This window comes from Dreissena polymorpha, chromosome 12 (assembly GCF_020536995.1).
Source record: "Dreissena polymorpha isolate Duluth1 chromosome 12, UMN_Dpol_1.0, whole genome shotgun sequence".
Lineage (NCBI taxonomy): Eukaryota > Metazoa > Mollusca > Bivalvia > Myida > Dreissenidae > Dreissena > Dreissena polymorpha.
In genome coordinates, this window is record NC_068366.1 from 52,191,397 (window position 1) to 52,219,147 (window position 27,751).

A 27,751-nucleotide genomic window follows, 5' to 3' on the forward strand; every position below is an offset into this window, starting at 1 on the left:
TGTTTGTTTAAGGACGTATAGAGCCATTTTGACAGACCGCTGATGCTGTATGAGAAACGGTAAAAATGTTGTTTTACGTGGCTTTGTTCATTGCTGTGTTAAAAATAGAAATGCCAAATGCAGTCGTCGTGGAGTCCACCAGCACTCCACCCGCCGAGACTACAAGTACATATCCTATAAACACTAATACTACAGTAACAACAATAACCTCAAGTACACCTACAGAAACAATTAACACTATGCCAGTAGATACAACAGATAATATGTCTTTTGAGACGATAACAACTTCAACATACCAACAGACAACAACAACAACACGTATAGAAACAGAAGAGACGCCTATAGAGTCAGAAGAGACAAATACTAATACATCAGAAGAGACAACAATTACTTCACTTGTAGAGACATCAACCACCATGCTTATAGAGACAGAAGAGACGCCTATAGAGTCAGAAGAGACAAATACTAATGCATCAGAAGATACAACAATTACTTCACACGTAGAGACAACTACCACTACGCCTGTAGAGACAACTACCACTACGCCTGTAGAGACAACTACCACTACGCCTGTAGAGACAACTACCACTACGCCTGTAGAGACAATTACCACTACGCCTGTAGAGACAACTACAACTACGCCTGTGGAAATACCTACCAATATACCAGAAGAGACAACTACGAATATAGAGACAACTTTCGCCACGCATGTAGCGACTGCAACCAGTACGCCTGAAGAGAAAACTACCACTACGCCTGTAGAGACAACTACCGCTACGTCAGTAGAGTCAATTTCCGCTGCAACTCTAGAGACATCATTCACTACGCCTGTAGAGTCAATAACCATTACACTTATGGAAATACCTACGAATATCTCCGAAGAGACAATTACCTCTTCGCCTTATGGGACAACAACAATTACGCCTGGTGAGCCAACAACAGCAACCCATGTAGACAAAATAAGCACTATCCTAAATGAGACAAACACAACTATGACTGTAGAAACAACTACCCCTACGTTTGTAGAGACAATTGTCACTATGCCTGTCGACACAAATACCACTACGTCACTAGACACAACTGCCACTGCACCTTTAGAGCAAACAACAACCTCGCCTGTAGAGACAGCTATCACTACGCTAGCAGTGATGGTTACCACTACGAATGTTGAGACAAATACAAACATGCCAGTAGATAAAACTACCACTACGCCTGTAGAGACATCTACCACTACAACTCATGAGACAACAACCACTGCGCCTGTAGAGCCAACTACCACTACGCCTGTGGAGACAACTACCACTACGCCTGTTGAGACAAATATCACTACGCCTTTAGAGACAACTACCAATACGTCAGTAGAATCCCTTACCACTACAACTCATGAGACAACAACCATAACGCCTGTAGAGAAAACTACCACTACGCCTGTGGAGACAACAACCACTACGCATGTAGAGACAAATACGACTACGCCTGTAGAGACATCTACCACTACGCCTGTAGAGACAACTACTACTAAGACAACAACCACTACGCCTGTAGAGACAACTACTACTACGCCTGTAGAGACAACTACCACTAGGCCTGTAGAGAATACTACCACCACGCATGTACAGCTTACTATCAGTACGCCTGCAGAGACAACTACCACTACGCCTGTAGAGACGGATACAACTACGCCGGCAGAGACGGCTACCACTACGCATGTAGAGACAATTACGCCTGCAGAGATAACTACCACTTCGCCTGTAGAGACAGCTACCACTACGCCTGTAGAGACGGCTTCCACTACGCCTGTAGAGATAACTACCACTACGCCTGTAGAAAATACTACCACCTCGCATGTACAGCTTACTTCCAGTACGCCCGTAGAGATAACTTCCACTACGCCTGTAGAGACAACTACCACTACGCCTGTAGAGACAACTACAAGTGCGCCTGTACCTACCACTACGTCAGTAGAGACAACTACCACTACGCCTGTACAGTTTACTTCCAGTACGCATGTAGCAACAACTATCAGTACGCCTGTAGAGACAACTACAAGTACGCCCGTAGAAACAATTACAACCACGCCTTTAGAGACAACTTCAACTAATTCAGTAAAGTCTATTAGCACTACAACTCTTGAGCCAACAACCACTACGCATGTAGAAACAACTACCACAACGCATGTAGAAACAAATACAACTACGCCTTTAGACACAACTACAACTACGTCAGGAGAGTCCATTACCACTACAACTCTGGAGACAACAACCACTACGCCTGTAGAGAAAACTACCACTTCGTCTATGGACACAACTACTACTACGCACGTAGAGACAACTACCACTACGCCTGTAGAGACAATTACCACTACGCCTGTAGAGACAACTACAACTACGCCTGTGGAAATACCTACCAATATACCCGAAGAGACAACTACGAATATAGAGACAACTTTCGCCACGCTTGTAGCGACTGCAACCAGTACGCCTGAAGAGACAACTTCCACTACGCCTGTAGAGACAACTACCACTACGTCAGTAGAGTCAATTTCCGCTACAACTCTAGAGACATCATTCACTACGCCTGTAGAGTCAATAACCACTACACTTATGGAAATACCTACGAATATCTCCGAAGAGACAATTACCACTTCGCCTTTAGGGACAACCATAATTACGCCTGGTGAGCCAACAACAACAACCCATGTTGACACAATAAGCACTATCCTAGATGAGACAAACACAGCTATGACTGTAGAAACAACTACCCCTACGTTTGTAGAGACAATTATCACTATGCCTGTCGACGAAAATACCACTACGTCAGTAGACACAACTGTCACTGCACCTTTAGAGCAAACAACAACCTCGCCTGTAGAGACAGCTATCACTACGCTAGCAGTGATAGTTACCACTACGACTGTTGAGACAAATACAAACATGACAGTAGATAAAACTACCACTACGCCTGTAGAGACATCTACCACTACGTCAGTAGAGTCCCTTACCACTACAACTCATGAGACAACAACCACTGCGCCTGTAGAGACAACTACCACTACGCCTGTGGAGACAACTACCACTACGCCTGTTGAGACAAATATCACTACGCCTTTAGAGACAACTACCAATACGTCAGTAGAATCCCTTACCACTACAACTCATGAGACAACAACCACAACGCCTGTAGAGAAAACTACCACTACGCCTGTGGACACAACAACCACTACGCCTCTAGAGACAAATACGACTACGCCTGTAGAGACATCTACCACTACGCCTGTAGAGACAACTACCAATAAGACAACTACCACTACGCCTATAGAGACAACCACCACTGCGCCTGTAGAGACATCTACCACTACGCATGTAGAGACAATTACCACTACGCCTGTAGAGAATACTACCACCACGCATGAACAGCTTACTACCAGTTCGCCTGCAGAGACAACTACCACTACGCCTGTAGAGACAGATACAACTACGCCCGCAGAGACGGCTACCACTACGCTTGTAGAGACAGCTACCACTACGCCTGTAGAGAATACTACTACCACGCCTGTAGAGACAACTTCCACTACGCCTGTAGAGAATAATACCACCACGCATGTACAGCTTACTACCAGTACGCCCGTAGAGATAACTTCCATTACGCCTGTAGAGACAACTACCAATGCGCCTGTAGAGACAACTACAAGTGCGCCGGTAGAAACACCTACCACTGCGTCAGTAAAGACAACTACCACTACGCCTGTACAATTTTCTTCCAGTACGCCTGTAGCGACAACTATCAGTACGCCTGTAGAAACAACTACAAGTACGCCCGTAGAAACAATTACAACCACGCCTTTAGAGACAACTTCAACTAATTCAGTAGAGTCCATTACCACTACAACTCTTGAGCCAACAACCACTACGCATGTAGAAACAACTACCACAACGTATGTAGAAACAAATACAACTACGCCTTTAGACACAACTAAAACTACGTCAGTAGAGTCCATTACCACTTCAACTCTGGAGTCAACAACCACTACGCCTGTAGAGAAAACTACCACTTCGTCTGTGGGCACAACTACTACTTCGCCGGTAGAGACGACTACCACTACGCCTGTAGAGAATACTACCGCCACGCATGTACAGCTTACTACCAGTACGCCTGCACAGACAACTACCACTACGCCTGTAGAGACAGATACAATTACGCCTGCAGAGACGGCTACCACTACGCATGTAGAGAAAATTACCATTACGCCTGTAGAGAATACTACCACCACGCATGTACAGCTTACTACCAGTACGCCTGTAGAGACAACTACCACTACGCCTGTAGAGACCGATACAACAACGCCTGTAGAGACATCTACCACTACGCATGTAGAGACAATTACCACTACGCCTGTAGAGAATACTACCACCACGCATGTACAGCTTACTACCAGTACGCCGGTAGAGACAACTACCACTAAGCCTGTAGAGACCGATACAACAACGCCTGCAGAGACGGCTACCACTACGCATGTAGAGACAATTACCACTACGCCTGTAGAGAATACTACCACCACGCATGTACAGCTTACTACCAGTACGCCTGCAGAGACAACAACCACTACGCCTGTAGAGAATACTACCGCCACGCATGTGCAGCTTACTACCAGTTCGCCTGCACAGACAACTACCACTACGCCTGTAGAGACAGATACAACAACGCCTGCAGAGACGGCTACCACTACGCATTTAGAGACAATTACCACTACGCCTGTAGAGAATACTACCACCACGCATGTACAGCTTACTACCAGTACGCCTGCACAGACAACTACCACTACGCCTGTAGAGACAGATACAACTATGCCTGCAGAGACGGCTACCACTACGCATGTAGAGACTATTACCACTACGCCTGTAGAGAATACTACCACCACGCATGAACAGCTTGCTACCAGTACGCCTGCAGAGACAACTACCACAACGCCTGTAGAGACAGATACAACTACGCCTGCAGAGACGGCTACCACTACGCTTGTAGAGACAGCTACCACTACGCCTGTAGAGAATACTACCACCACGCCTGTAGAGACAACTTCCACTACGCCTGTAGAGAATAATACCACCACGCATGTACAGCTTACCACCAGTACGCCCGTAGAGATAACTTCCATTACGCCTGTAGAGACAACTACCAATGCGCCTGTAGAGACAACTACAAGTGCGCCGGAAGAAACACCAACCACTGCGTCAGTAAAGACAACTACCACTACGCCTGTACAATTTTCTTCCAGTACGCATGTAGCGACAACTATCAGTACGCCTGTAGAGACAACTACAAGTACGCCCGTAGAAACAATTACAACCACGCCTTTAGAGACAACTTCAACTAATTCAGCAGAGTCTATTACCTCTACAACTCTTGAGCCAACAACCACTACGCATGTAGAAACAACTACCACAACGTATGTAGAAACAAATACAACTACGCCTTTAGACACAACTAAAACTACGTCAGTAGAGTCCATTACCACTTCAACTATGGAGTCAACAACCACTACGCCTGTAGAGAAAACTACCACTTCGTCTGTGGGCACAACTACTACTTCGCCGGTAGAGACGACTACCACCTCGCCTGTACAGACAACTACAAGTACGCCTGTAGAGGCAACTGCCACCTCGCCTGTAGGGACAACTACCATAACGCATGTAGACATAATTACCAGTACGCCTGTACAGTTCACTACCAGTACGCCTGTAGAGACAACTACCATCAAGCATGTAGACACAACTACCAGTACGCCTGTACAGTTCACTACCAATACGCCTGTAGAGACAACTTCAAGTACGCCTATAGATAAAACTACATGTACGCCTGTAGGGACAACTACCACTACGCTTGTAGAGACATATACCACTACGCCTATAGAGACAACTGCCACTACGCCTGTAGAGACAACTACCACTACGCCTGTAGAGACAACTACCACTACGCCTGTAGAGACAATTACCACTACGCCTGTAGAGACAACTACAACTACGCCTGTGGAAATACCTACCAATATACCCGAAGAGACAACTACGAATATAGAGACAACTTTCGCCACGCTTGTAGCGACTGCAACCAGTACGCCTGAAGAGACAACTTCCACTACGCCTGTAGAGACAACTACCACTACGTCAGTAGAGTCAATTTCCGCTACAACTCTAGAGACATCATTCACTACGCCTGTAGAGTCAATAACCACTACACTTATGGAAATACTTACGAATATCTCCGAAGAGACAATTACCACTTCGCCTTTAGGGACAACAATAATTACGCCTGGTGAGCCAACAACAACAACCCATGTTGACACAATAAGCACTATCCTAGATGAGACAAACACAGCTATGACTGTAGAAACAACTACCCCTACGTTTGTAGAGACAATTATCACTATGCCTGTCGACGAAAATACCACTACGTCAGTAGACACAACTGTCACTGCACCTTTAGGGCAAACAACAACCTCGCCTGTAGAGACAGCTATCACTACGCTAGCAGTGATGGTTACCACTACGACTGTTGAGACAAATACAAACACGACAGTAGATAAAACTACCACTACGCCTGTAGAGACATCTACCACTACGTCAGTAGAGTCCCTTACCACTACAACTCATGAGACAACAACCACTGCGCCTGTAGAGACAACTACCACTACGCCTGTGGAGACAACTACCACTACGCCTGTTGAGACAAATATCACTACGCCTTTAGAGACAACTACCAATACGTCAGTAGAATCCCTTACCACTACAACTCATGAGACAACAACCACAACGCCTGTAGAGAAAACTACCACTACGCCTGTGGACACAACAACCACTACGCCTCTAGAGACAAATACGACTACGCCTGTAGAGACATCTACCACTACGCCTGTAGAGACAACTACCACTACGCCTGTTGAGACAAATATCACTACGCCTTTAGAGACAACTACCAATACGTCAGTAGAATCCCTTACCACTACAACTCATGAGATAACAACCACAACGCTTGTAGAGAAAACTACCACTACGCCTGTGGAGACAACAACCACTACGCCTGTAGAGACAAATACGACTACGCCTGTAGAGACATCTACCACTACGCCTGTAGAGACAACTACCAATAAGACAACTACCACTACGCCTGTAGAGACAACCACCACTGCGCCTGTAGAGACAACTACCAATAAGACAACTACCACTACGCCTGTAGAGACAACCACCACTGCGCCTGTAGAGACATCTACCACTACGCATGTAGAGACAATTACAACTACGCCTGCAGAGACGGCTACCACTACGCATGCAGAGACAATTACCACTGCGCCTGTAGAGAGTACTACCACCACGCATGTACAGCTTACTACCAGTACGCCTGCAGAGACAACTACCACTACGCCTGTAGAGAATACTACCACCACGCATGTACAGCTTACTACCAGTACGCCTGCAGAGAAAACTACCACTACGCCTATAGAGACAGATACAACAACGCCTGCAGAGACGGCTACCACTACGCATGTAGAGACAATTACCACTACGCCTGTAGAGAATACTACCACCACGCGTGTACAGCTTACTACCAGTACGCCTGCAGAGACAACTACCACTACGCCCGTAGAGAATACTACCACCACGCATGTACAGCTTACTACCAGTGCGCCTGCAGAGAAAACTACCGCTACGCCTGTAGAGACAAATACAACTACGCGTGCAGAGACGGCTTCCACTACGCATGTAGAGACAATTATCACAACGCCTGTAGAGAATACTTCCACCACGCATGTACAGCTTACTACCAGTACGCCTGCAGAGACAACTACCACTACGCCTGTAGAGACAGATACAACTACGCCTGCAGAGACGGCTACCACTACGCATGTAGAGACAATTACCATTACGCCTGTAGAGAATACTACCACCACGCATGTACAGCTTACTACCAGTACGCCTGTAGAGAAAACTACCACTACGCCTGTAGAGACCGATACAACAACGCCTGCAGAGACGGCTACCACTACGCCTGCAGAGACAACTACCACTACGCCTGTAGAGAATACTACCGCCACGCATGTAAAGCTTACTACAAGTACGCCTGCACAGACAACTACCACTACGCCTGTAGAGACAGATACAACTTCGCCTGCAGAGACGGCTACCACTACGCATTTAGAGACAATTACCACTACGCCTGTAGAGAATACTACCACCACGCATGTACAGCTTACTACCAGTACGCCTGCAGAGACAACTACCACTACGCCTGTAGAGACAGATACAACTACGCCTGCAGAGACGGCTACCACTACGCAAGTAGAGACAATTACCACTACGCCTGTAGAGAATACTACCACCACGCATGAACAGCTTACTACCAGTACGCCTGCAGAGACAACTACCACTACGCCTGTAGAGACAGATACAACTACGCCTGCAGAGACGGCTACCACTACGCTTGTAGAGACAGCTACCACTACGCCTGTAGAGAATACTACCACCACGCCTGTAGAGACAACTACCACTACGCCTGTAGAGAATAATACCACCACGCATGTACAGCTTACTACCAGTACGCCCGAAGAGATAACTTCCATTACGCCTGTAGAGACAACTTCCAATGCGCCTGTAGAGACAACTACAAGTGCGCCGGTAGAAACACCTGCCACTGCGTCAGTAAAGACAACTACCACTACGTCTGTACAATTTACTTCCAGTACGCCTGTAGCGACAACTATCAGTACGCCTGTAGAGACAACTACAAGTACGCCCGTAGAAACAATTACAACCACGCCTTTAGAGACAACTTCAACTAATTCAGTAGAGTCCATTACCACTACAACTCTTGAGCCAACAACCACTACGCATGTAGAAACAACTACCACAACGTATTTAGAAACAACTACCACAACGTATTTAGAAACAAATACAACTACGCCTTTAGACACAACTAAAACTACGTCAGTAGAGTCCATTACCACTTCAACTATGGAGTCAACAACCACTACGCCTGTAGAGAAAACTACCACTTCGTCTGTGGGCACAATTACTACTTCGCCGGTAGAGACGACTACCACTACGCCTGTAGAGACAACTACAAGTACGCCTGTAGAGGCAACTGCCACCTCGCCTGTAGGGACAACTACCATCACGCATGTAGACATAATTACCAGTACGCCTGTACAGTTCACTACCAGTACGCCTGTAGAGACAACTACCATCAAGCATGTAGACACAACTACCAGTACGCCTGTACAGTTCACTACCAATACGCCTGTAGAGACAACTACAAGTACGCCTATAGATAAAACTACATGTACGCCTGTAGGGACAACTACCACTACGCTTGTAGAGACATATACCACTACGCCTATAGAGACAACTGCCACTACGCCTGTAGAGACAACTACCATTACGCATGTAGAGACAACTACCACTACGCCTGTAGACATAACTACCACTACGCAAGTAGACACAACTATCACTACGCCAGTAGAAACAACGACCACTACGCCAGTAGAAACAACTATTACTACGCCAGTAGACACAACAACAACCACGCCAGTATACACTATTATCACTACGCCAGAAGACACAATTACCACTACGCCAGTAGACACAACTACCACCACGTCAGTAGACACAACTACCACCAAGCCTGTTTACACAACTTCCACTACGCCAGTAGACATAACTACCACTACGTCAGTAGACACAACTACCACTACGCCAGTGGACACAGCTATCACTACGCCAGAAGACACATTTACCACTTCGCCTGGAGACACAACTACTAACACGCCAGCAGACACAACTATCACTACGCCAGTAGACACAACTAACACTTCGCCAGTAGACACAGCTACCACTACGTCAGTAGACATAACTACCACCACGCCAGTAGACATAACTTCCACCACGCCAGTAGACGCAACTATCACTACGCCAGTATACACAACTATCACTACGCCAGAAGACACAATTACCACTACGCCTGTGGACACAACTTCCACCACGTTAGTAGACACAACTACCACCACGCAAGTAGATACAACTGTCATTTCGCCAGTAGACACAACTATCACTATGCCAGAAGACACAACTACCACCACGAAAGAAGGCACAACTATCACTACGCCAGTAGACACAACAACCACTACGCCAGTAGATACAACTACCACCACGCCAGTAGAGATAACTACCACCATGAATGTAGACACAAAAACCACTACGCCAGAAGATATAACTACCACCACGCCAGTAGAGACAACTACCACTACGCATGTAGACAGAACAACCACTACGCCAGTGGGGTCAACTACTACTACGCTTCTTGAGAAAACTGGTAAAACCCTTTCTTAAATCGATGCCTTTATTGGTTTAATGTTTTTTACATTTCACATGGGTATCTATAAAATGACGTGTGAAAAGGGTATATGCAAACAATAATAAAAGTTGTGTAGAGTCAACAGCACTATTTTTATACAAAGGAATTAAAAGAACAGATCGTTAATTTTAGATTGCAAATCGCTGCCTTCGCCGGATAATGGTGTAGTTACCTTTACATCGGGAACAACTTTTGGGTCGACAGCACGTTACACATGTTTCCAAGGTTTCTTCCTGTTAGGAGACGTCATAAGACAGTGCACCGCGTCCGGTGAGTGGAGCGGACTCCAGCCTACGTGCCTCGTTCAAGGTAAATGATTTGGTAGAACGCGGTATTTTCAATCTGGAGTTTGCGCGTATACGCCCGGACCTGACCTGGCAGAACAGACTGCTGGTGTCGGATTGACATGCAATATTTGCTGCGATCATTCTCTCTCTACCTCTGATTTTAGTATGATATATGAAGTACTATATACTTTCTTAGATAGATTTGGTTTGAGTTTTATTTTGTATTATCTATAAATTACTCACAATAATAAACTCCCAACAAAATATTTAAACAAGACAAAATATGTGTTTTTAAATCTTATAAAGATTGCATATATTGTTACATATGAATATTCTACTTTGTTTAACCCATTCATGCCTAGCGTCTAGAAAAAAGGCCTTGGCAAACAGCGTAGACCCAGATGAGACGCCGCATGATGTGGCGTCTCATCAGGGTCTGCGCTGTTTGCTTAAAGGAATTTCTGTAAGAAATATTTTAAATATAGAAATACATATACTATACATCCCTAATTTTGAAAATAAATTGATCCAATTTAGGAGGACGGGAGTGTCCACTAGACATAAATGGGTTAAATCATTGGTACAATCATATGCATATATAATATAAGTGGCAATTCAATTCTGCATGATTTACTTTCCCCATGGACGTCACAGTTCAGAGGTGCCAATCAGACACGGACTACAGAGGCACATTTTGGGAGGCAACCTTGGAAGGAGATATGAAATCTCTGCCATGCGAAGACGGATTCAAGGGTAATGTCTTCAAGGGCGTTTGGAGTACTGTCAACATGAAACGGATAATGATGTTTGGTGATATTTTTGTTTTAACCCTTTGCATGCTGGGATGTTTGTCGTCTGATAAATTGGTGTCTGCTGAATTTCTAAAATTATAATTTTCTTCACTTTTTTCAAAGACCACTATCAGAATAGCAAACAGTTTGGATCATGATCAGACGCCACGTTTTGATGCGTCTGATCTTGATCCAAACTGTTTGCAAAGGCCTTTAAAATTCGGTTCCAGTGCTAAAAGGGTTGAGTGATTTATCAGAAAGTTACGAGTGAGTGGGTTCATCTGTGTGCTAAACAAAACGAGTTCGTTGCATTGTGCAAACCGTACAGGCGCATTAAAACTATAAGTTAACCTATTGCTGATGTACATTTCTTCTTTGATAAACATATTTTCTTACCGCTGCAATATGCAGCAAAATAAATGGACCGTGCTCTGTGAAAAGGACTGCACATGCTTCTCTTGGACGACACTTAACGTACATGCATAAAAAACTTTTTACAGAGCGCGGCTCAACTATCTAAATGCAGTGAATTTGAGATTCCCACTATTTCAGGTGCAGTTAGTCGGAGCTGCAAGACAGGAGGTCTCTGGCAGCGACCTCAATACATGTGCACGCGTGACGTTGTACAAAACATTGCTGACACGGTGAGAAACATGATTATGTTCAAGTAAACGTTATAAGCGAACAAATTCTTGCAACCAGACGAAGTCGTCAGGAGAAAAATGGAACAATAACTATGACTATGAATCTGTATATGACGTATGTAAGAACATAATGCAAGCAAAATGAACAAGATAGTGCTTTTATAAGTATATGTGTGTATACTTAATCACACGAAAACATATGAAAAAAAAACAAAAGTTATGATATAGCATTCATAGTTAAGCTCATAAAAGTTTAAAATTAAGCTTATTTGAAAATCGTTTCAATTATACAAAGTATGCTGATATAACATAACATAGCTAACATATATTTATTCTGGCATAAAATAGCACAATGCATACTTATAGCCAACAATAGAATTATAGCGTGAAAAGTGAGAGGAACATGAAATATTACAAACATCAATCTGAAAAGGTTTAACATAGATGTAAGTGCTGTGCAAGCAAAATTTGCATAGTACATAGAACATAGTACAATAACAACAAACATGTATTTCCATGAAGGTGACTTAGAATTTCAAACAAAATAGACAATATCTATTGCGACAAAATGTTGCTGTATAAATATAAAATGAGTTACAAAAAGTTCATTACACATATCGATAAGAGCTATGTTTGCGTTAAACGCAATATGATCTTAAGAAAAATATATAAGTTAGTTGCACATATCAATGATATATGCTAAGGTGTCAACATTCATCCCGAACAACGTTTCAAACGATGACGTCATGTTAGCGTTGGAACAAATTGTAAACGTAACGAAGATCGAAGATAACGACCCAGAGCCTCTTACCGAGGGAGAACTGGTAATACTAACGTCATCATTAAATACGATCGCCAACGTCACCAGCAACGTCACCGAAGTTTTGTTAGAGGTATAGACAGAAATTTATTTTCAATATTTAGTTTTCATGATAACAATCGAGAATCGATTATAATTTTTGATTGATTTATTACTTAATACGGATAAAAAAAAACACTAACCCGATATCATATGGAATTAATATAATGCTCTTAGTTGTCTTGTTTACTGAACATAAATCTTATTATCTTGTGTTCTCCTTCGCATATTACAGAAGTATACATATAAGTATACATGCGAATTTTATAAAATAATAAATGTGTACATAATAAACAAAATTATTCTTATTATAGCCTCAAACAAATCAAAATGTTTAAGGAAAATTAAGAATGATATTAGCGTCATTTTTCCTGTTTTGTATCGATCGTTGCAGAACTTTATCCAGTCTGCCAGCAATCTTATTGGCAAGGACAAGGAAGAAAGCTGGAAGTCACTTAGAGAGTCGGTCAGTAATGAGACTGTCCAAGAAGCCAGTGACCATTAATGTAGTGCAATACGATTGTATAGATAGTACAAAATGCCCATATTTATCGCTTACTATATTCAACAACAATTTTATGCAAAGCATTTAATATCTTTTAGACCTGTTTAATATAAATAAATAACCTGATCGTATTTTAAGGGATTTTTTGTTGCAAAACAGGCATGTGACTAAGAAGGTAAATGTTGTTTGAACGTGTGTAGTCCATGGATAAAACATATTTCGCATACTAAAATATACGTAAATAATAAGTTAATCGCTGCATGAATATGGATTATTTTCACATTTTTATTGTAAGTGTCGAGTTAGGCGCATTGTTTCACAGCGGAACTTGTTTTATTTTGCAGGATTCTGGTTCTGCGAACTCAGTAATAGAAGCAGTGGATAAGATAGGAAGAAGTTTCAGCGAACATTTCGAGAAGACCGGACAGCAAAACAAGACTATCTTGCGGGAGAATATTGCTGTCGAGATAACAAGATTGAATTTAGATGACGTCATATTTCCCATACCGGAAACAAAGTTATCGTCTACTTCAAGTCAAGAAAATTCGGAGTGGTTTCTGAATGCAAAAAGTCGTCTTCACTTGAAAGCTTTAGCCTTGCGAGGTATAAGACATTTAGTCATACACAATAAGATTTACGTACCTTTTATGTGGATATATACATGAATAAATATCTAACTACAATCTGTACAAGCAAATACAAGCCGAAAATAATCGTATAATCAAATGATACGAAACAATGGTATGAAAGTTATACTGAAACGTACCCGGGAGATCTAACGCTAAATTGGTCGTTTTTTTTAAGTTAATTATGTTCATATAAATTTATGTTAATATTCTGTAAAATGGCCTCTATATTATCGAAACTCCTACTCCAAAGTGAGTTTTGTTTTGTATTTCGTAGCGCCTTTTACGACATCGGAGCTTTGGCGGGAACAAAACTCGGATACAGTCTAAATTGGTCGGGTACATTAAAGTATCCTTAAGAGTACCCGGGATACATTTAACAAGTACTCGAGCCGACAATGACAAATCGAGCTAAATTATTGCCGTATGAGATTATTTTTACGTTGGAGTTTTTGTTAAACACGTTTGGTATTCCAAACTGGTGTATCCTTGCCATGTGTACTGGAGTGTCAAAGAATATTAAACAAGTATATTTATTTTATGCTTTCCGGTGGTTTATAGAGAAATATCAGTGAAATAAAACTGGTATTTCACTGTTTTAAACAGTGAAAAATAACAGTGAAAAATATCGATATTTTTTACTGTTTAACTGTGAAATGACGTCATTTTTTTTTTCGACGAAATGACGTCATATATCCAGCAAAATTATCCAATAAAACTCTTTTAAAATGTAAATAAACGGTAAAAAAAACATAAAATAAAAAGAAAATGTGTTGGAATCGATGGAATATCGATTTTAATTCACTTGTGATCATAAAAAATACATATTTTATATGATCACTCGTGAAATAAAATCGATATTCCATCGAATTCAACAAATATCCTCTATTTATAATATTCGCTTGCATTGAACATAGCGATCATTTCTTTTTATAGGTATAGACGAGGTACAGTATGTTTCAGCAACTGCTATGTTTAGAAACGTGTCCTTTATTGTGTCTACGGCAGAACAAGAGGGTCAACGCAGGTGATAAACTTAAGTAGAATCGCGCAAGAGTTATCATTCCGTTTTATTGTTTTATCAAAATGGTTCTGGAATTTTTTAAAGGGGCCTTTTCACAGATTTTGTCATGTTTTAAAGTTTGTCATGAAATGCTTTATATTGATAAATGTAAACATTGGATCTAAAAACCTCCAGTAAAAAATCAAGAATAAAATTTAAAAAAGGAAAAAAAAAGTAGCCCGCAGCTTGGCTCGAACAAGTGACCCCCGGAGTCCTGGAGTAAAAACCAATTAGACCGCTCGGCCATCCTGCCAAGTATATGTAAGTGACGTATTTTATACTTTATAGTAGAACTCTTTGTAGTTTCACAAAATTAAACGACAACAACCAAACTCTCCAAATTATTCAATCGTTTCGCGTTGCAATTTTAATAATTTTCAAGTTTTTAAATCGTCAAAAGATGCATATAATGGCTATATTAGACCATGGTAAATGTTTAGTATTACTGTTTCCTTACAAATATCATAACTAAAACGAAAATTTGCGAATCTGAAACAATTTTGTTTAATTTTGTCAATTTACCAAAACGTGAAAAGATCCCTTTAAATCGACAAGCCTTTGGTGAGCTTATAAATGAATTTCTTGGACGATTTAAATGAAATAAGTTGTGAAAGGCAAAACCAGAAATGTATTTGTATGTATTTATTTATTTACTTATTCTTTTATTTATTTATATGCTATGTTAGTAGTCGAATACAAACTAATAGCATTTAATGGACAAATAATATGTATCAAAAGTACAGTGTGATTTTTAAGGTACGCATTTGGAGATCGGTGTCTTTGCAGGAAAAGCCATTTTGAGGCGGACACGCAACATTTTAAAATAATTTATGACTTTGCAGAAGTTATGTGAGATTCTTTATTGCAGTCTCGAAAGCACCTCTGAAGTAAATGGACCTGTATTATCACTGTCCATGTTTCCGCCAGTCACATACAAGTTGGATCCGCCCATCACTCTTATCTTTGAACGATATTTGGTATGAAATATTTTTCACAAACACAACTTTTGTCTAAACACTTAAGTCAATACTAGTTTTATACAATTATTTTTATATATCTTACATGAGTTCTTATACCCACGATTATATTGATGAAACGCAGTAGGGCACAGAAACCCTCGAACTGTTCAAAGCCCTTAAAACGCCAAATATCAAATTAACGCGTTTGAACAGTGTCATGTTGTTATGTACACTTCGAACATTTCAGGACAGCGGTCGTTTATCGCACGTGTTGTTTGTGTGACGATATATTTCACGACTCCGCATGGCGATTTAAAAACAATGTGATACAACAACGTGTGCGATTTCAATTATTAGTACACCACAATCGCCTTATATCCCACTTACTATATATCGTCTAACGATGAAAAAATATAAACATTACAATCTGAAAACATAATTTAAGATGCATAAATTCCGAACATAAAAAATAAAATAAAATTGCACTACGCAAATAAGTACATGTGATCACGACGTCATTATAATGTGTACATTAATTATGTTATTCAACATTTCCTTGTTGTTTTTCCATCCGTTTCATACCGAAACGGGTTTCCCACTTCGAGATTCGCTATTTGGTTATGGTCTTCTGTATTTGATACCAATAATGCACCATAATTTCAGTAAAATTATTTATATAGTAATAGGTACATATTTATCATGTTTTTTTGTTAATTTATTACCTTAATTATTACAATGTTACAGGTAAATGTGTCAAGGGCAAGATTTGCTGTTTAGGGCGTGAAATATCTCAGCATTTTGTTAATCCTGATTAAGTCGGTCGTACTACTTGTTTTGCTTTCAGTTTTTGTTCGGCTTTATCATTCTTTTCAATCGGTACATGCCAACTGATATTGCCTACCTTTCCAGCAAAACTACACATCGCCAACATGCCGTTTTCTGCAGTTCGAAGGGTATGGCGTTTTGTCATGTCTGTTCTTGTCCAAAGTGGTTAAACAAGAATAATTCATTTTAGTTCTATTAAGAATCGCGCTATATTATTTACAATTACTATAGCACGATTTTTATGCCACATTATTTTAAGACGATATTAATTATCATTACAATGTGTTATGTAAAACAAAATAAACCAATCGTTAAAGTTTCTCATTGACTTATGAACCGTCGAATGTGTACATAAATGTAGAATGGCGAAACAGTCTTGACAAATTCGGATATACTGGCAAAATAACTGTGAACAATAAAAGTATGATTCTGACTGCCGCATGGAATGATGATTTTGGTAGAATTAAAGTATGCTTTGAACAAAAAAGTCATTCATTTATTTTATAGAAACCTCAAATCATAAAGAATTATTTGAATCGCTGAAATGGCATTTCAGATTTGATTTAATTTCAACTCGTGGTAAAAATATATTTCAATAAAGCAAGTTTTACTATATCAGCTATTACTATATTTTTCAGCGGAAGAAACAAAAGTTACTGGTCGGACACTGGTTGTCGAGTCGTTTCGTTCAACGTTAACTTCACGACGTGCGAATGTGACCACCTCACAAACTTCGCAGTACTCATGAGTCCTTTCGTGCAGGTCAATGACTTAAAATCGTTTAAAACCTGTTGTTACTTGTATTTGCAAACATGTTGCATGTTAAATGCATGTCAAGAACATTTTTTTTAAAGATTGGCATAAATTAAGCAATAATATTTTTTTATATATAAAGCGAAATAATACTCCTGACTAAGACAACATGTCTAAAATAGCATTTGTTGTATGGAAAATGGCAAATAGAAATCGATAAAATAATAACATTTCTGTAACGATTTTCATCAATTAATTAAAAAATACGTGAAATGCCGACAGAGTGTTTTAAATACACTGTATTAATGATATGGTGATATTGCGTTAGGTTTTGCTCCTAAGATTCTGAATTTCAAACCCGTCTAAACCCAGTTTTTTATTCCACGTTATTTGTTGTTGTTACCATTTTTTCATTGTATTCCAAATATTATTTTATTTTTAAATTACATTTCAGGCCATATAAATGCAAACCTTGACCATAGTGCTCAGTGGAAAAACATTCAACAGTTGCAACATACTTTTTCCTTATGAGCAACCCAATTACATTCAGCTATTAATAACATGCATATCATTCTGATTCGATGTCAATAATATACTATATTCTGATTCGATGTCAATAATATACTATATTCTGATTCGATGTCAATAATATACTATATTCTGATTCGATGTCAATAATATAATATATTCTGATTCGATGTCAATAATATACTATATTCTGATTCGATGTCAATAATATACTATATTCTGATCAGATGTCAATAATATACTTTATTCTGATTCGATGTCAATAATATACTATATTCTGATTCGATGTCAATAATATACTATATTCTGATTCGATGCCAATAATATACTATATTCTGATTCGATGTAATAATATACTATATTCTGATTCGATATCAATAATATACTATATTCTGATTCGATGTCAATAATATACTATATTCTGATTCGATGTCAATACTATACTACATTCTGATTAAATGTCAATAATATACTTTATTCTGATTCGATGTCAATAATATACTATGTTCTGATTCGATGTCAATAATATACTATATTCTGATTCGATGTCAATTATATACTATATTCTGATTCGATGTCAATAATATACTATATTCTGATTCGATGTCAATAAAATACTATATTTTTAATTGCTCTCCAACCTACCATATATAAAATAATTGTATATCTTGATTAGTAAAACTGCGCTTAATGTACTTGAAGGAACATATTTTACTTGTTTAAAATTTAACAAATCTTACCACTTGTTACTTAGTTAGGATCAATTACTTGAAAGTAAGTGTTATTTCTTTACAACATTCACAACTTGTTTTTATAGGCTGACTCCAATTCTATTGCCCTCAGAATCGTGTCTATCGTTGGAGTGTCCGTTTCCGTCATTTGTCTGCTTGTCACGGTGGTGGTCCATTTGATGGTGTGGAAGTAAGATATTCTTTTGAAATATTTATTTATATAGAAATCTCATTGCTACGTTATTTATTTTAGATATGTCGTATGCAAAGTTTGCACAAATTGGGATATTTACTTCCTTATAAGGACGTGTTTGATCGGAAGCATAATTTAAACTTATTAATAGTATCATATCCGAATTGGTATCTCATAAGAAAAAGTTCATAATTCTTAATTTTGAGATAACGGACTACAAAACAAATATAAACCTAATGAAATATCTTAATATTTACCTACTTCTCCTAAAGAAAGCCTTTTTACTATTCGAAGTGTCTGTAAGATTTATGGAAAACCATTTGGCCTGTATACACATACGATGAAACCAACAGGAGATATATTGACATTTTACATGGATAATTATTTGTGGTAGAACGATCATTGTTGTATTCAAACGTGGTTATAATTCTTTAAAAACATATTTTTACTTTCCTTCAAATGCAATTCATATTGTGTATATTCACAAAGCTTGACATAAAAATGTGTATGCATATTTGGAAACACTTTATTTATTTCTGATTATTCTGAGAGTCTAATTATGTCATTGCCTATTCCTTAATTATCAATATAGACCAGCAATCTTTTATCTTTATTAATGTATTCCGTTCTAAAAGAGTCAATCTTGCCAAATATTCGCTTAAAATTAAATATCCATTCCATTCTCTTATGGTAAGTTATGAACAATAACCTCTTAAAGCTATCTGTTCAACTAATCGATATTCAATTCTGACCAATAAAGCATAGTCATAAGTTTCCTTTTCATTCCACAATTGTTTATTCTTGCCAAAAGTCGCTTAACATTAAATATCTATTCCATTTCCCGTTGGTCAATTCTTGCCAACAGCCGCTAGGCATTATTGGCGTTATTTACAAACTCCATTCCTTAATTGTCGAATCGAATCTTACCAGTAGATCTTGTCGTTATTGATCTTCCCCATTTCCGTTTTGTCGAATCTGACCAATAGCCGCTTATCGTCCTTTATCAACCCCATTTCCCAAAAGTCGAATCTGACCAATATGAAAAGCGGCTTGGTGTTATTAATCTACACCATTTCCATATTGTTAGATCTGACCAAAAGTCGCTTCGCGTCATTTATGTATTGCAATCACCATCAAGCAATAATTTTAAATCCCAAGGTATGTGAAGAGTGACCGAGTTACCTTGCTGTTGAACCTCTGTGTGTCTTTGCTGCTCGCCTACATAGTCTTTCTGGCCGGGGTAGACCGTACTGAGAGCAGGGTAAAACGCTTACTTGGCTTGTATATTGTGTTCCAAATATTGTGGTTGCAATAACTTGCTGACACTAATACATATATGTGTAAATACGGCATATTACGCTAGTCAATTGTTCCAAGAGTTTGTATTCAGTCGAGTGGCTTGTGTGATGACGTATCACACGAGAGGCGGAGCCTCGAGTGTGATGCAAAATAACACAAGCCACGAGTTCCTATGGTTACATTTTCGCTGGTATTATCATGGCTACACTATTTTACTACAACTTTATGACCATGTTTTTCCCCATTAGTGTCTTATAGCTCTTCCGATGTTGAAAGACTTTTACAATGATCTCTATCCATGTTCTCTCCGTCCTCAGAGCCACCGATGATTCATAACGTCTATGGTAATCTTGTAGATGATAATCTTAAGTCCCAAAGATGCTTTACTATAATATATCAACGTGAACATTATTGCTGTATAGCACTTGCAAAACTTGTACGGTTATATTGCTCCAGGTTTTCTGCGTGCTCATAGCGGCGTTGCTGCACTATCTGTACCTGGCCGTATTCTGCCTGATGCTCGCCCAGAGTGTCGAGATCGGTATCACCCTTGCTGTAGTGTTCGCGTCCAAGTCACGAGTGAAACACCTCCTCGTGGCTGCATGGGGTACATATATGAAATGCATTAATGTGTAGTATTGGTAATCCATTAACTGATGTTTAACGTTTTGTAGCAAGACGTTTTGGAAAACGATCATGAATTAAATTGATGGATAATATATGAGTATCCGTGTAAGAGTTACATAGAAAATTTATATTAGACCACATTCTGTCCTTTACTCCGAAACTCTCTCCAAGGTTTCCAAAGCGCAATTGACTGCATTGTGTGCATTTTATTTTATTATATAAATTGTTCACAAACGAAATTATGGTTGTTCGATTTAAAAATGAAAATTTATAAACGTGCCTTGGTATGTCCACTTTAAAACATTATGTACTGACATATTATGTTTCGGTCTCTAAAGGTTTCAACAACTGATCTGAGATTACAAACCCGGTCCGTTTACACGAATGTGTCGTGTCGTGTGTATGTATAAAATGTATGTAAGTAAATAAACAAATCTATAATAAAGTACGTATATATGGTCACCGTATTTGTATTGCAGGATCACCTGCAATAATAGTTGGCATATCTCTAGGGGTCACGCAAACCAATGGATATGGGAATGCTAATTTGTAAGTTATCCCATAATAACAGTTATAACATCATAAAATAATAATAACATCATAATTGGTCAATAATGTTTGGCATAGCAAGAATCATAATAACATCAAAATGTGTCAATATTATTTGGCATAAGAAGATCTTATTCTATATTTATAGTCATAATTATATCGCTTTTCGATTGATAGCACACGAAGAGTGTTGTACCATGTATAACACGTCAGATATAAACTTATATAATATAAGTATTATGTATTCAACACTTGTTTTAAATTGAAAAATGTGTGAATATATTGATATTACTAGAAACGGTTGTTAGTGCATGCGTCATATGTTCAGATGTTATATACATTTCAGTTGCTGGTTATTAGTTGACGCTGGCCTCATATGGGCGTTCGTTGGACCAGCACTTGTCATAATTTTAGTAGGTTAACAAAACACTTTATTCCTCTTGCGTATGTAGTACAGAAAGCCAATACCACCGGTATTTTTAAGATAGCTATCGAACAAAATAACGAAATGTCTAATTTGCTTTGTACGCTTCATAGAATATATTTTGAGATTATATTAATTGTGCAAGTTTTCTATGAAAAAACTTTTGATGAGCAATTGCGATTCGACTTTCGGTGAATAAAACAATCGAGAAACAGCTACACTGGGGACAAACAATTTTTATTTATTTAAAGGTGGCGCTGGAGAAATAAAAGAAAAAAACTTTTCGGATCAAGGATGATGGTTCACCAAAAGCCAAGTGTTGGATATTGTCTGTAATTGTTCATTCCAACAGCCACCAAAAATCATTGCGACTCCATTTTTAAATTTGTGCATGACCTCACTTATAACATAACAATTATAATCATTGTGTTTCAGTTCAACACCATCTGCCTTGTGTATGTGTTAAGAAAAATGTTCAAAACTAAAACAATTCAAGATAAAAAGAAAAAGGACAAAATAATGTAAGTAAGGTTATATTCAATGTGTTAATAGTAATGGAGCAATAATATCCTTTGCCTAAAGTTTGTATCTTATCATGATGTACAATATATAATATATAAGCTGTGGCTATAGATATCTTACATACGTGTTTTCGATAACACGAAGTCCTAATAATACTTGCAAACTAATTTGTTTTACGACAAAATTTAATTTGACGCTAACTGCTTTCACTAAATAACTGAAACGGCAAATCGTGTTATCGCATCGTTGTCCGTGTGTTTGCGTCGAAAGCTGAAATTTTCCTTTTAACATTGATGCAACTGGTATATGATATACAACATGTCAACGTCTATAATCATGTAATCTGGGTTCGCGTTTTTTTTCTCTAAAAATCTTACGACAATTTCAATTACGATTGAAATTTTAGCTCCCAACTAAATTACATACACGTATAACATGATAAATACCTTCTTCAAACAATAAACAATGAAAGCAAACGCATATACTTTCCAAAAGGTAAGTCCATAGCGATTTTACTTCTTCATATATTGTATCGTTGCGATGTTAAATAGGACGCGATCCTGTATATTCGCTTTGCAGGACGACTGCACGAAGCCTCTGTGTGCTGGTTCCCCTGATGGGCGTGTCCTGGGTGCTGGGAATCTTCTACGTCAACCAGTCGCTCTTCTTTATGCAGTATTTGTTTGCCATCTGCAACAGCCTCCAGGTAAACCTAGATTAGTGTTAGTCCCAGATAACCAGCGGATGAACGTGTGCATGAAATGTAACGTGAGGAAATTGTTTTTGGTTGTTTATTGCCATTTTAAGTGACATTCCCGTGCGGGGATTTATTGTCTTGGGCAAATATACACATATAAAATGTCAGCCAAATATACAATGAAAGAGGAGCTGAATGTTGAAACTAGCATAATTAATATATGGTCTGAAAGAAATGACTGAAACGGTCTTAGTAAAAACCAGAATACACGTCGACCGTCGATCCCGTTGAAATGCGATTGAAGGACCTAATTGCCTCGACGTTTCTAACACCCAATTATGATTTTTCAACTGTGAATTAATTTAACAGAAGTATGTCTAAATCTGGTGATATTATTTTACCCAACAAACACAGTTGTAATGGGGTGTTGTGGATTCACCATGCTTGTATGTTAGCCTGCTCTGTCATTCGAGCAACATTGTTCGATTGGCTTGTAGCTGTTGGCGTTTCATACGGTTTTATTTCAAAATACATTACGCTTGAAGCCCATGAGTACATATACATATAACAATGTAGTCAACACTGGCAAATGACATACAGACATATACATACATACGTTTTTAGCAATATACATTTATATTTAACAATAAAACGAATTTGCTACAAATTGACAGTAGTATATGGAGAGAAACTATTGATACTATAATTCTGTTCTAAGTTTCGCTGCTTTAAAAATAAATGTTGCAAGATTTTAAATTGTTTTTGCGTTATCAGTTTGTAAGAGTTCGATAAATTTTCATATTGAAATAGAGCAGTAGTGTGCGACATAGTACGTGACATAGTGCGAAACATAATGTTTGCAATTGCCAGCATTCAAGCAGCCGTCTTGCATATGGTAATTTTTGAAGAGACAGATGACCATGAAACTTTATGCAGGTCATCAGCAATGTGTTTATTTTCTATTTTTGACTGGCGGTCATCTAGGATTTTAATTAGCAAACTGGCGATCCTAGTTCAAACAACTGATTCTTTATTGTTTAGCAGGCTTTCGTGAAACTGTTACATTCCAGACATGTGGCTAGATAAAATACGAATTGCGGACTGTTTGCGATTTTTGATTAAAGTTTATTTTGTCCTTTGAACCATGTGCTTAATATTATTTAAAAAAAACTTTTCCCACTTAATATTTGAAAGGCATTGTAAAAAGTGTAATTATTTTTGCGTTGATGTGGTTCAAGATGGCCCACTTACACGATCGTGGATAAAAATTTGCCCTGAACACAAACATGCATCTTAATTTGGACATACATCGATTGTGAAATAAATATATAAACCAAAATGAGACGGTGTATCGTACGCACCAATCGACATGACTGCCTGCAAAAATAAGTTCATACTCTGACATCGAAGGTCAAATACATTACACAATGCCAAAACCTCTACATCTGTGTCAAAGCAAAGTTGTGGAGGTCCCTTCAGTAATAACTCTAGTTTCGTTTTTCTTGCATTACATTTGTTTTCTGTGGAACCGTTTGCAAATTGGTCATGTACATATCCCTTATTAGCTCGACTTTTCGAAGAAAAATTAGAGCTATACTAATCGCCCCGGCATCGGCGTTGGTTAAAGTTTTCTTATAAAGTCAAATAACTTTCACACAATCAAAGATAATTAACTCAAACTTGGAATACTTCTTACTGACAACAAGACAGTGTGTATGTCAAGGTGCATAACTCTGTCAGCATTATTTTTAGAGTTATGCCCCTTTTTATACTTAGAAAATTGAAGATTTGGTTAAGTTTTGTGTTTAGGTCCACTGTATTCCTAAGGTATCAAAGCTATTGCTTTCATACTTGCAACACTTACTAACTATCATAAGGGCTGGGGACTGAGAAGGCAAAGTCATGTAACTCTAACTTGCATTTTTACAGAATTATGGCCCCTTTTATACTTAGAAAATTGAAAAATTTGTTAAGTTTTGTGTTTTGGTCCATTTTACTCCTTAAGTATCATAGCTATTGCTTTCAGACTTGGAACACTCGCTAACTTTCATATTTACATGACAAATTGAATAACTCTGATTGGCATTTTGACGGAATAATGGCCCTTTTCTGACTAAGTCACTTGGAATATTTTGTTTAATTTTGTGTTTAGATGCACTTTACTTCTAAAGTATCAAGGCTATTGCTTTCAAACTTTCAATACTTTCTTACTATCATAAGTATACTGTACCTAACAAGTTGAATATGACCTTAACCTTTGAATGACCTTGAATTTCAAGGTCAAATAAATAAATTTTACTTAAATTGCCATAACTTCTTTGTTTAGGATCAGATTTTATTCATATTTTGACAAAACAACGCTTACCCGACATACCACAATGGACTCTACCCAAACCATCCCCCACGCCCCACCCCAGAATCCCCATGTTTTTTTCTTGTTTTTTTTTTCTTATTTTTGAAATATCATCTAATAAATGACCACCCCCACATTATTCCCCCTCTCCACCATCCCCCTCCTCCACACACACACAAAGATTTTTTTAAACATGGTAAAAATACACAAATATTTATTTCTATTATTTTATTTTTGAAAGACAACCCATCCCATCCAAGCTTTTGCTATGTAACTTGAAATATAATAGTATTAGTTTGTTTTTGTGTCTTTACAAATGTTCAATAGATTGTGGAAAATATACCTGAACTCAGAATCGTCTATAATTTACCACTTCTTTGAAACATAACCAGGTAGAATATGACTATATTATCTTGACATTATTGAATATGAACAATATCCCCATGATCATGATGATGACTTACGTTATACTTTCAAGCACTCGAATAGTCGAGCACGTTGTCTTCTGGCAGTTCTTTTCTCGGGTTTATATAACGATGTCCTAGTTAATGTGTTTCTTACTTAAGAATCGTATTTAATTGTATAAAAGATTGTTTGTAGTAAATGAAAGGAACACATACTTTTCTTCGTCAAGAAACAATATAGATTCGGAATGCATGCTTATTAAAATCTGTTGATATAGAGTGTTCAATATTGGTAAAAAAAAAACACACACACACAAATTAAATGACTTTTTTTTTAATTTCAGGGATTTTTTATTTTCATTTTCCATTGTGTGCTCAATGTTCAAGTAAGTTTGGTAAATTTCGTTTTCGTTGACAATTTAAAATCAGTTCTTTGTTATGTTGTATGTAAAATGTTCTTTTGCGAGTTTCGTGTGCTTGCAATTCATGGACTTAATCAAAAGCAATATAATATATTACAGAAAAAATAAATTTAAGTCAATATGGTGTTAAACTTTATGACAATTATATATACGTTGAAATAGTTAATAACATGCACTCTGAAATGGCGATTACAATATAATAATGATTAATAGAAGCTTGTGTTGTATTATGTTACACTTGTATAGGTAAAAAATGCCCTTCGTCTTCGCAACCGGCGCAGATCGTCCAATAAAACCAATTGGTCATTTTTGGTGAGCAAAAGTCTTTGCGTACATATTGTACAGCAATATCATGTATAATATGAGTCGCGTTCATCAAGATAATAAGATTTGAATTATTGCAATAGTATTGATAATGCATTCATTGTGCTTCGTCCTTTAATATGCATACACCGATATGAAAAAATGTATATCTGTGTTGTTTGTAGAAATCCCACAGCAAATCTGAATCGAGAAAATTACCCGACCGAAGTAAAGGTAAGAATCTAAACAACATATGATGGTTACATAAAGTGTATGATTACCATACATAGTAATACGTGTATGTGAGTGCGTGTGAATGTCTTCACCAACTAATACATTTTGTGATCTTTAAAATAACTTAAATTGTCATAGAAAGATAGACTCACTATAAGAGGGCAAATAATGTATACAAAGTAAAACTATTCAAAAAAACAAACGGACAAAATGATTTGTTTTTGGCGTTTTTCTATATATATTTATATGAAAGTTTTTTATATTAAACTCGTGTTTAAAAGAACATTACTTACCTTATAGGTTACACTATATCAGTGGATAAATTCGGGGATTCTAGTTCAATCGACGATATTCCGCGCAACGTAAGTTTGGCTATGCAATATAATTATTTTCGAGACATTTTCCCCCAAAAAATGTGTGCGGATAATTGAGCACAATAACAGTGTATTTAACCTATTCTTTTTCTATGTTTCAAATATGAAATGACTGTTATATCATTGACGGCATATATACTCTCATATATCTAGACCTGCTATAAACTTAACGAATAAAATGTATACCAGACGCATCACAAACGAGAATTAAAATTTATAGTTTAATATTACAAAGATCAATTATCGATCATGGATTATACGCTTACTGTGTTAATGTCATAAATACTGATCTGCTATCTATTAGCTATATATTAGCTTGCTCCTTTCCAAGGGGAATGAACTCATCCGGAAAATTAACTGGGAACCGGCCACCTCCAT

General features: G+C 38.2%; 2 protein-coding genes across 2 annotated transcripts in view; both read left to right on the forward strand.

Moving 5' to 3' along the window:
* The window catches only part of LOC127852609 (mucin-2-like), a gene marked incomplete at its 5' end in the record, with an annotated part of 13,665 nt that extends 2,419 nt beyond the window's left edge, over window positions 1-11,246 (forward strand). The window contains 5 exon segments of the mRNA XM_052386561.1: window positions 303-6,932; window positions 7,035-7,270; window positions 7,303-8,330; window positions 8,407-10,298; window positions 11,226-11,246. Of these exon segments, the coding sequence (XP_052242521.1) occupies window positions 303-6,932; window positions 7,035-7,270; window positions 7,303-8,330; window positions 8,407-10,298; window positions 11,226-11,246 (9,807 nt within the window).
* An 83-nt stretch (window positions 11,247-11,329) lies between these two features.
* Window positions 11,330-27,022, forward strand: LOC127852610 (adhesion G protein-coupled receptor L3-like). The gene is made up of 16 exons (XM_052386562.1): window positions 11,330-11,465; window positions 12,032-12,123; window positions 12,828-13,016; window positions 13,377-13,448; window positions 13,832-14,090; window positions 15,050-15,140; window positions 16,045-16,153; window positions 17,045-17,088; window positions 17,599-17,722; window positions 19,059-19,162; window positions 20,324-20,426; window positions 20,921-21,043; window positions 22,500-22,585; window positions 23,166-23,292; window positions 26,385-26,426; window positions 26,951-27,022. The coding sequence occupies exons 1-16, from the start codon at window positions 11,330-11,332 to the stop codon at window positions 27,020-27,022; spliced, it is 1,773 nt and encodes a 590-aa protein (XP_052242522.1).
* Window positions 27,023-27,751: the final 729 nt, after the last annotated feature.